This window comes from Simochromis diagramma, unplaced genomic scaffold, assembly GCF_900408965.1.
Source record: "Simochromis diagramma unplaced genomic scaffold, fSimDia1.1 OVJJ01000682.1, whole genome shotgun sequence".
NCBI lineage: Eukaryota > Metazoa > Chordata > Actinopteri > Cichliformes > Cichlidae > Simochromis > Simochromis diagramma.
Window position 1 is genome coordinate 2777356 of NW_024387359.1, and position 12154 is coordinate 2789509.

General features: G+C 38.5%; 1 protein-coding gene across 1 annotated transcript in view; it reads left to right on the top strand.

The window, feature by feature from the left end:
- The window catches only part of zswim6 (zinc finger, SWIM-type containing 6), a 47606-nt gene that overhangs the window by 20130 nt on the left and 15322 nt on the right, over nt 1-12154 (top strand). Inside the window, exons 2-4 of the mRNA XM_040007193.1 lie at nt 8219-8575; nt 9714-9862; nt 10160-10310. Of these exons, the coding sequence (XP_039863127.1) occupies nt 8219-8575; nt 9714-9862; nt 10160-10310 (657 nt within the window). The remainder of the gene's footprint in view (nt 1-8218; nt 8576-9713; nt 9863-10159; nt 10311-12154) is intronic.

Here is a 12154-nt window from a genome sequence, read left to right on the forward strand (position 1 = left end):
CTTGGAAAAATGCTTGACTGCTATGTGTGACACCTGCTCTCATAGTCCTCAAATTGCATTACGTGAAGGCAGTAAGGAGTGCAGCATCTCTAAGTGCTTTGATAGTTATGTTCTTAATCGATTCATCTGCTGCCGTTGCTATTAGAGTGGTATGTCGCTGTTAAAAGGCCGGTCTCTCTATCCTTTCACTGCCAGATTAAGTAATTCCAACTGCAGTGGTTCTTTCAAAACCATAAGAGTTTTTTCCCCATCCTTGCTACAGGCCAGACAGGCCTCATTGGAGCCTGAATCGCAGCAGTTAAACTCAAATATCAGCCTCTTTTTATTGCATGGTGAAATGGGCTTCCATGGTGTTTGCTGGAGTTGTTGTTTTTTGGGTTGTTTTCTAATTTTTATTTTTATTTTTTCGGAGTGATAAGACCGTATGCAGTTTCTCATGCATGGTGAAGGTGGCCTCTTGTTTTTCTGAGAGTGCTGAGGAATTTCTGTCTGCTCAGTCAGAGGAGGACTCATTCAGCTGTGTAGTATTTCATCGCAGTTTGCTATTTCTAGAGTTCTGTTTCAAAAGCAGGACATTGGATACAAGGAAGGAGATCACTGTCTTTGGCTATAGTCTTGTTTTTACTTTTACTTACTTTTACTAATTACTTTTAGTCACTGTAGGGCTGTGAGAACTGGCACCAGGTATGACATTTATCGGCTAGCGTGTGAGCTTCACGGTGTGAGGAAGGAGCTTTTGGTGTTCACTTAAGAGGAACACAGATTGACCTAGTTAACTCAAATCCTCATTGACCTTATTTCAGGTTTGCATCCATCAGCTCCTTTCAAGCCCCTTTTTCTAGCAGGTTAACTTATTGACAGTGGCTAACCCAGTCACAGGGGGTGGGGGCAGTGTACTCTTAGTGACACAGCCAGTCTTAGTGGGGATGATTGCTTCAAGAAAGCCTCCTGGCATAAAGATTTTGCCAAATTAAAAACATGAATCATCAAGAATGAGATTTCCATACCGGATTGTCTAGGCCTGGGCTTACAACCTCTGCCTCCAGTTTTGTTGGCCAATGGGGTGCCAGTGGAAACTGTGCTCCTATTGGCCACAGACTAATGAAGAGGACAAGGGGGAAAGGCATGTTCAAAGACCGTTAAAGAGAAGGAAAAGGACTTCAAATGTAAGGGCTGTGGTGGTAAAGGGAAAGAGATGTTTGTTATGATGGAGAGAAGGATTTGGGAGTGCTAGGCTAGGCTTGAAGGGTTGAAATGGGTATGTAGTATGAGTGTGTATGAGTATTATAAGAGGGATAGCTCAGGTTTCAGGCATGTGTAGAGGAAGTTTACTGAAAAAATTTGACAAAGAATGTTGATTATGGAGTTCCCTTTAATGGTTGCCACCACCATCAAGCTGTTAACCCTTTAAAGCCGGTCAGAGCGGACACGCTCCATTTTGCGTAACTATTTTTAAATCCTGGTAGCACTGCAACCACGTAAGCTAGCGCAATAATATTTTTTGCATATGAAACCGGAGGAGTTGTACTTACATCTTATGCCATCAGCTTGTCCTAAGTCACGGTTTCCTTCCACATATGGCTTTGCAAAAACTGCATAAAAAGCACTTGCAGCAACAAAAACATAATATTCCAGAAACACGCTTTGCCGATCCGATCAGCTGTTCATAACACTTCCTACGTCCATCAGTGTGAACTATCGCATGTCCACCATTACCTGCCCGAAACCGGAAGTGACGTCATTTTGCGGAAATGTAGGTTTTTTTTACCATCGGGGCCTCATGAGCCTATACTTGTGTTTTTAAGAGTTATGTTTGACTTTATGACTTTCTGTGTCGTTTCTGGGATGCTGAGGACTCACATTGCACTGCTGGAAATAGTTTATTTTGATGCATATGTTGTTATTTTGCAAATTTGCACTATAATATTTATTTTCGTTTTTCCTGCAGTATATGAAAATTGGTGTATCTCAAAAATAAAACTATGAAGACACTTAAAATAAATTTCCTGTGGTGGGAAACTAGTTTGTGCAACTTTTTTGTATTTACAGTTTTGAGGGATAAGCCTCTTAAATTTCTCTAACTAGAAATATATGTTAAAAAAACAAAAACGATTTTCAATTTTTTTGTAGTTTATTGCACTTTTTTGCAATTTATGTGATTACTATGCACTTAATGCATGCATATTATTAAAATTTGGGCTATAATGGTTGTATTGATGTATAGCAACTTGAAATGCTCCCAAAAATGGCTCCACAGCATGTAAAAATATAATATAAGCTCTAGCAGACTTGGTTCTATGGTAGGTCTTAAAGGGTTAAAAGAAAAGAAGAAGACCTTATTAACAGTGGCTCTTTCATGTACAGTAACATATTAAATACTAACTTTGCATTAAAATAAGAACTAGAATTAACATAGATTGTATTTCTTTTCCCTTCAGTCCAGAAAATATTTTTTTCACAATATTATGTCTCAGCATTGTTGACCTTTGGTCTTGTCACCTATAGTGTGATATTGTGGTGTATTTAACATATAATTCAATCTGAAACAAGTTCATCTTTAAATACATTTTTTTCAAGTTTCTCCTGAGATACTAAATTCACTAGAATGAGTCTAGGGGGATAAACCATAAACATATCGCTGACAGCTACTGCTATTGACAGGTGGGAAGTGTATATTAAAAAATTAAAAAGGAAGATAAAAAAAATGCCTCTAATTTGAATTCTGCAATTAATAATTTTGTTGTCTACAACTGTTTTAGCTTGAGTTATGTAGCTTGCCGATTAAGCCAATACTCAAACTATGAGTAGTTTTAAATCTCCAGTTCTGTAGCAGTGGAGCATAAGGATTACGTTAACCAGTAAAAAGCCATCACCCACACCTGTTTATGATTCATATGGAAAACATGAAAAAGAAATGGTATTGTGATGGTATTGCACCATAGCGCTTGTTAATAAGTGCTGTAGTGCAAGTTCTTAAGTGTAAGAAAAAAGATCAGACTGGCTTTCACTCATAATGCAAGGAAATTGCATAATAACACAACATCCCATTCATTAGCCTTAACAGTTTTGTTATGTCTCGCAAGGAAAAAAAAAAGATGAAATCATGAATTTGTTAGAAAAATTTGTTGATCCAATCAACTGCTAGAAATAATTAATCACAAAAATCGATTAGGATTAGTGGCTATACCATAAAGCCCTGAAAGTGCAAGCTGATCTAAAACCAGTAATTAAAGACAGATGGTGATGAGTCCACTGTGACTATCGATTGGTTGTTTACTGTTCCTTCCTACAGCCCCAGAGGCACCTCGGTATCTATGGGTGAGGGATTAGGTTCCCCATTGTCACCAGAACCAACACACAATGCACACACTGATAAAGTCAAGATACCACCTTGGCTGAAATGCTTGGCCACACTGCGGTGACTTACCCCTTACAGCCACAATTTCAGTGTGCAACAAAGCTCACAGTTGCTGGCACAAACACCTTCTGACGCTGAACTCTACATAGAGCTGAGCTACTGCTGTTTCACGGGCTAACATCCTATGCCTGTTTTCAACCACAGCCCCCTTCCTCCTCTATATAAGCCGTCTCTATAGGATTCACTGAATCCTATAGAGACAGCTTAACTGGGAGTGAAGTGTTAAGCCTCAATTTTGCAAGCGAGTGTATTCAGGGTATCTGCAGCTCTCTTTATATCTGAAGAAGCAATTTTCTTTTAAAAGAAAGTTTCTTTTTAAACAGCATGTACAATGGCCCTTAATGCACTGAGGCGTATTCAGATGCACGAAAACAAATAAAGAAAGCATCTTCACTAATATGACAAGCACGTATGCAGTATGTACTTGCTAAAAGAGGTTGGCTTGGTATTGAAAACTAAACCAGCATTATGTGCGGAATGTACATTGCAGATAATGCTAATAGCCTCCCACTATTTTATTATTTGGTCCTGCTTTTGGTTCTTTCTGCACATAAATATTACAAAATAAAATGCAAATATAGTATTAAATATTATTTTTCCCTAATTGTTCTAAAACAATTAGATTAAGCTGTTTAATCTTGGCTGGATTTCAGACAGAAAGGTCTACCTCAACACTTTTATTAATTGCGTCATCCTTTTTTTTTTTTTTTCTAATATAATGTCAAGCTCTTTTGATCGTCTTCCTGAAACCAAGCCCCAGAGGCCTCACTCACATAAGGCTAGATGCTGGTTAGTGACCCCCTAGAAACCAAATTTCACAAGAGAAATAAAATTTGTTCCTGATTGGTTGGCGAGTGGTTGCAGGAGATTCCTCTCTGTCGCTGGGTGAAATTAGTTGCACAGGGGGTGCTGGACCAGCAGATTGTGGTGTTTGCCTGTAGTTTTCATAGAAGATGCCTACATGTATGCAAACAGTCACTAACTAACCACTGAGTTATAGTGAAACTTGAAAAAGTGTGTCGCAAACCAGAATCGGAGAACTTCAAAGTAAACGTTTTGTCTTATTGTTGAAACCAACGCTTCAAAAGGGGCAGCTTTTACTTTAAGGATAAATACGCTCTCTTTCTGGTTAGTGTTTCATTCACTAACACTTAGCAAGTAGTTGGTGACCATTTGCAGATAAATTGACATCTTACGCACAGACCTTGGTGCAACTTAAAACTGTGAGGAAATGAATAGTGGTTGACTCTTTTTGTGACCTCTCTTGCAAAGAGTTGCAACCAGTTTCATCAACCAAGCAACCTCAAGATGAACCAGTGGTGGTGTCCAGGGCTTGTTAGGTACTTGTACAGTAGAAGACCTCCATACCTTGAAATTACAACTTGACACTGGTGAACTGCAGTATCATTACATAGAAAACAAACCGGTAGTATGCATTAGTTCCAGGGTTCCCAAAGTGCCCCAAAGACCAATAGCAGTCCTTGAGATTTCATTCATGGAGAGCTCTTATATTTAGCAGCGCAGAATTAGGGGTAAATGTAACAATCACTTCTCTAGTGGTCAAAGTGGAATAAAGTAGCACAACAGTAACAATTACCCATGTAACTATCACCCCCCTAAATGGAAGTATAGGTCACATAAATATAAAAAACGTCTTTGCATTTCTACTGCATCACATCTCCAGCTTTAGTTCTTAAAATGCTCCAGACTAGTTTCCTGATGTGTTGGGAGGGAAGGAGTTAAGTATGGTTGCTATGTGGTGTACAGAGCTGTATTATGCAAGCTGTGAAGAGCAGACAGAGAGAGCGAGGAAGTGCATTACAGAATGCTGAGCTCAGGGCTTTGGCTCGCCGCCAAGCAACTCCTGCATGTGCTCACTGACACACTCAGCTGAGGGCATACCGATTTTTCCAGCAGCACAGTGGTGGCCTCCTCCCTCCTCTCGAGTCACTCTCTTTCTGTTACGTCAGTGGTTCAGCTGTAGGCCAGGCATGACTGGGGCAGGGCGGCGTAACGGAGAGCACCACACATTTCATCTCGTGTGTGTGTGTGTATGTGTGTGTCTGTATTAAAAAAAAAAAAAAAAAAAAGACAGGATGTGGACTGGTGGTTGTGTGGTTGACTGAGTCTCTGCTCAACTGGAAAAGCAGAAAGAACTGAAACACCTTAGTTTTTTTCTTTTCTATTTCTATACAAGTTTCACTCTCAGATATTGTCTTGTAGTCCTTCCGCCTCTTTTGTTTTTTCTCACAAAGCACCATCACATCTGCAGACAAACACCTACTCTTGTTCGCTTCTTTTAGCAAGCAAGGGAACATCCGATTTTGATGTTGCAACTGCAGAAGTTGCATTCAGCACTAACATTAATAGCTATAAATATGTGACCACGTGCGTCATAGCGATATTGCTGCAAATACTCATAGCTGTGACACAGATTTAGTGCTGTCCATAAAAACACTCGTGCCTCTCTTGATCTCTCTTCTTTTTAGTTTGATCTCTGGTTTCAAAGAAGTTGAGCCACAGATTTTACATTTATGATGTTATTCGATATAGGAAGGCTGTGAAAACATTTTTGCGTTTATTTAACAGTAAACAAATTTGTACTATGAGATTTGGTGAGGAAAAAGTGAACTTGCAGGGAGTAGAACACTCGTGCTCACTTACTGTACTCGGGTTTTGTTGGTGTGTCATTACTTGGCCTGAAAAGACCAGAAGCTGATAGCTAATGTTAGCTAAAGTTAGCTAGCATCTGGTCTTGCTCTTTTTCAACTCATGCAGCCTTTGCACAAGCTAAATGATTTCTGACTGTACAGAAAGTGTATTGGAATCTCTTTAATATGCTTAAAGCAGACTTATAATACTAGTTTCCAGTTCACTATTTTTATTCTTGGACTCTATTGCTGACTCACAGTTGAAATAATCTTGATCTCCTCCCTCGTGTATCCCATTAGTTCATCCTCTGTCTGGAAAAAAAGAAGCTGTTTTAGCTCCATTCCCTCTATCTTAAAGCCAACTTTGTTCTGACTGACTGACTGCTTTTGACAAACAGAAAGTTCGTACGTGGGGCTTCAGTCCTCACAGCCAGAGATATATGCCTGAGATGACCGGATATCATGCAGATACAGTTAGAATAAGGAATATAAGTGTGTGTGTGTGTGTGTGTTAGTCTTGGTTGAATATCTTAACATCACTTTCTAAAGACATCTCATTTCTAAAGAGATATGATTTAAATCTCTTTCTGTCTGCTTTCAAACGATTACTTAAACATAGACAGCATCTGACAGAAGGTTGGCTCTTTAATGCATTTCCCATTTCCTTTGGCTCAAGCGACCATCTAATAATGCTGTCTGTCATCTGTCACTGTCTGGCATGGAGGCTTATCAGCCTCCCTGTTGGCCACGTTACATGATTTTCAGTTTGAATGACAACATGATGCAAGACGTACATCATGCCCCTGCGATTCGAGGTCTAAATAAGCCACTGTTCTGCCTGTGTATCGTAAAATGAGCTATGCATGTGCTCCCTGTAGTAAGATTAAAACAGTACAGACTAAATGAAATTGTTTATATCAGTTTAGCTCTGGCTGAGTTTATGAAACCATCTGTCATCAGCTGATAACCCACTAACTCGGTCAGATTGCCCATTTATTCTAATTACAGAAGAATTTTACCCATAAAGTACTTGTTGCATTGTCATATTCTGCCAAAACATGTCCATCTGTTATGGTTCTCAAAACTCAACACATATTTAAACCTCACTCCCACGTGGTGTTGCTGTTCTTTTGAATCTGTATTTGTCCCATTTGGCTTTTATTTATGTTTTTTCCCTGTCAAAACCCCTAAGCTGGGAAGAGTAAGTTCAAGGTCACATTCACATTAAAATACGTTTTTTTAATATTATTTTTTTCCCAAACACACAGAGGCCTGTACATTTTGGCCATGAGAGGGCCATAGGTTCAGAATACAATAACAGTTCTCAGTGCCTGTGAATGATCCTGTCATTGCTGAAGTGCTGGTCAGGATAAGGTAAACACTGAAGGTGTTGTGGAAAGGAAATGAAAAGGAAATGAGAAAATTTTGGTCTTTGCACTCAGTCGTGCCCTTTACCTTTTTTGTGTCCATTTTTTTTCACCTAGGCAGCACTTTGTCGATCACGTGAAATTAAGGTAGAACCAAAGAACGAGAATAGGATCATTCTGAACAACATCCAAAGATAAAAATAGTCGAATGAAGGGATACATTTGTAGTGAATTATTACCATAATCTGGCAGCTCATTGTTTAACTGACTGTTTTGGAATACTCTCACTAGCTCCTTAATGCCAAAAAGTAGTTACATTATATTATATAGTTTAATATGTTACCAAACATATATTATATGATATTATTGTATTGGATACAATTATAACAACAATAAGCTTCAATTCCCTTTAAGTTTTATTTAAAAAGTCCTAGAACACATATTTGTCTTAAGGTACCTTATATTGTAAGGGCAACTGGCCTTTTCTGTAAAAAAAAAAAAAGAAAAAAAGAAAAAGAATATTTTAAGTCCTATAGAGTGTAAATAGTTAAGGACCCAGCACAGATCCTGGGTAGCTCAGTAGATATTGCATGAGACTTTTAATCTCGAAATTGTGGGTTTGAGTTCCATGCTGGATACAGGTTTGTTGGAAATTATAAATAAACAAAGTATATCTTATTTTAATTTTAAGCCGTGGTTTGTGATTATGTACATGGTGAAATTATGTACATGAAAATACATGGTGCGATGAATTTCTAATAGTCATTTCTGTCTCTTTGCAGGTTTTCACCTCAGTGGCACAGTAAGGGAACCCGCTACACCCTCTGAGCCAGAGCTAGTCTGCAATGTGAGCGTCAGCTTCGACCGCTGCAAAATCACAGCAGTGACATGCAGCTGCGGCAACAAGGACATTTTTTACTGTGCCCACGTTGTGGCACTCTCACTGTACCGAGTACGGAAGCCAGAGCAGGTCAAACTGCGCCTGCCCATCTCAGAGACTCTATTCCAAATGAACAGAGATCAACTGCAGAAGTTTGTTCAGTACCTTATCACAGTGCATCACACAGATGTGCTGCCGACAGCACAGAAGCTGGCAGATGAAATACTGTCACAGAACTCAGAGATCAACCAGGTCCACGGTGAGTGGAGCCACTGCTTTAAGGGTGGTTTGTGATTTTAGACAAAGACCAGGCTGTCCATAAACACAGAAACAGACACAAATAAATCCAGGTACCTGGATTAGATTAGATTTTCTTCATCTTCCATCAGTGGATTTCCATTTGTCATCTCCATATGTACTGTGTATGTAAGTGCACCTGTACTACAGCATACAAGAAGGAGACTTTCTTTGTGTGTATTTGTGATACATTGTGACACATAAGTCCCCATTTCATATATATTTGAGCAAACGTCTGCCTGAATACATTATCTTATGCTAAAAAGCATCTCTTGTATATGTAGCTTTAGTATCTTAAAATTAAACTGAAAATTACCTTCTTGAACAAATTATCTGCCTGAAAATGTACCTGTGTGTTTCTGAATTACTTTAGTATTAATGGTCTTATGTAGATTGTTGTACTGAGCAGAACAAATTTAAAGTAGTGCTGCAGCTAACTATGATTTTAATTTTGCTGCTGAAACTGTTGCCCGTACTGATGAATCATTTTACCCTTAAAATGTCAGAACATCGCGAAATTGTCCATTTTAACTTTCTGAATCCCAGGTTGACAAATTAAATCTTTTAAGTATTTTACAATACAGTATATGAATGTTTAAATTATGATTTAAATAACTGGTTATCAGAATATGAGGATGACTAAGTGTGTACATATAGTGGAACATATTTAGCATAAACCTTATGGATTATATATTCCCTGGAGTTGGGTGTTAAGCGTTAGAAATGAAGGATGCACTCTTTGCTCATGTAGAATGCTTATTGTTGCAGATTTTGCATTATTTTCACTATTGATCAGCATTTAAGCTTGCACAGCACTAATGCTTTAATGCAAAAGGTAAACTAGTAGATATGCTGATGGTGCCATATTCATTTTGTGCTCTTCCCTGAAAAGACACTTGTTTGGAAATCAGCACAAGTTGTTTAATCATTGTTTAAAAATAATAAGACCATATGCATTAATGGACATACGAATATATAAGTACTTGTGCTTTTGATGCTTTCACATTACATACTGTTTTGCACTGCATCAAATCAGTTTTTTATGAGGACATCTAGTTGTTGTTAAGAGTTACTGACTTATTCATTTTCATTCACTGCAGGAGCTCCTGATCCGACAGCGGGGGCAAGTGTAGATGACGAGAACTGTTGGCATCTGGATGAGGAGCAAGTCCAGGAACAGGTCAAGCTCTTTCTCTCCCAGGGCGGGTACCATGGCTCAGGAAAGCAGCTCAACTTACTGTTCAGCAAGGTACTGACCCACTAATCACATCATGTCTTATATGTACGGTGATTTTGTTGATTTTATGTATATTTATTCTGATACTCTACAAGCTATTTGCACTGATGGTCAAAACACCTTCCAAATTTAATACCTTAAGGGGTACCAGAATGATCCATGCTTGGTCTTTTATCATTTACATTAAAAGTGTTTTATTTCTTTGGTGAAATTAAAATAATCCAGAACTGTCACCTTGATTTTGATCCTATTATCTGATTAAATAAAAGTGATATATACCGTTTACTCACAGTGACGTTGTCTCTGCAGGTGAGAGAGATGCTGAAGATGAGGGACTCCAATGGAGCTCGCATGTTAACACTGATCACAGAGCAGTTCATGGGTGACCCTAGATTGGCGCTGTGGAGGCAACAGGGGACGGCCATGACTGACAAGTACAGGCAGCTGTGGGACGAACTAGGTACAGTGATAACAGGCACACAAACAGAATTTCAACCAATTTGTGGCAGCTTTAGTGTGTGAGCGGCTACAGTGCAGTTCAACCAGCTGTCTTTTTCTTATGATTCTCTTAACCCTTAGATGTCCTATTGTTTATTACCATTTATTACAGAAATACATTTTGAAATTCTGAGATTCAAAATCTTGCAAGATAAAGAATGTGAAATCCTTTGCATTCATCCACCGCTAGTTTTTATACGTTTATGTGAGCAATAAGCTTATTTACCTGATTTTTTTTCCTGTTCTCTAGCAGGGGGAAACTCCACTGTTTGCAAAAAGAACTCTTGCTATGTAGAAGTCTATAGAAAAATAACTCTTTGTCTCCCCTACTCTGTGACCTCAGTAAACACTTTCCTGATAAGTTTATTATCTCAATCGGTAGTTTTACGTCTTATTGAATACAGTGTCATATGAATTTTGTAAATTATGCTCCCGGATAAAACAAGTGACATCCTGTTTAAAAAAACCAAACAAACAAAAATACAAAAAACAAATCAAATCAAGACTGATGTGATGGCCCATTTGAGGCCTCATAACAGGAGTTTGCTAATAGGTGACATCAGGATTCGCCCATCTTTTATATACAGTCTATGGCTGATTCTAATCGCTTGTCCCAGATGGTGACTGTTCCTTTTGCAGAAACAGACCAAAAACGAAACAAAACCAGCCAGACTCCAAGTGTAAAGCTGACCTATTTGCTTGTGATCAAAGATAACTCAGATTTCCCTTAAAAACAAACTCAAAATCCTGTTTTCATGAACATTTAAGTCCTTTTTATAAAAATTCAAATATTACTCTTAAATCGTAAATATTAATGTTTTACTTATTTCCCCATCTTCTGTTTCCTTTCCTTCCCCTGTGTGTTGCTGTTGAAGATTCTTTCTCTGCATTTCGTCACTCACGTGTGACGTCGCCCTGCTGTTTTCCCTCCTCCGTGTTGTCCTTGGTGCACCCCTAACAGAGAGACAGAGGATAAAGCCTGTCTCCTCCTTCCCCTTCCCCCTCATTGTGAGCCTCCCTCCCTCCCTCCTGTATTCACTTCATCCCTCCCCTCACCACTTGTCTTCTCTTTTTTTTTTGGACATCTTCTTTTTTTTTTTTTCAATTTCGTTTTGCCCTAACATAGTCATTATTCCCTTCATCCTTCCTCAGCCTCTTTGAGTGTGTGTGTGTGTGTGTGTGTGTGTGTGTGTGTGTGTGTGTTATTTTTTTTCACTACTGTCTTCATGGTTTTAGCCAACAGTGCAATTAATCTCCCAATTGTTTATGGAGCTGCAACAATTAATTGAGTAATACAGCATCAGGAATTGAATTGGCATAATCACTTACTGATTTTAGTCTTTTTCCTTTTGTGGTCATTTTGTCCCACAAAACAGAACATCATATATTAGCAGCACATGCTTGGACTGTTCAGAACAAATTGGCACTTTCTCGAATTTGCTTACAACAACAATATGAATATTTCCTGCTGTCTTATCAATTTAGGTTTCAGCTTTGATTGCTTAGTCGATAACATAAAAATATATCCATCTGTTTGGTTGGATATGTAAAATGCTGGTCCAAAACTGTCTTTCAACTGTGTTATTTTTGTTTGTTTGTTTGTTTAAAAAAGCTTTTTTTGGTTCCAGTTTTTGAGCTTTTATTGATCTAATATGACAGCAAACTGATTCTTGACTTGACGTTACAAGCCTATAGACTGTATATCAAAGATGGACAGAGCCTAATCATCTGCAGGATTCACCTTTATTCTTTTGGCTGTTGGTGTTAGTTTTTCCAGAGCTAGAAATAACCATATTTAGAGAAGCC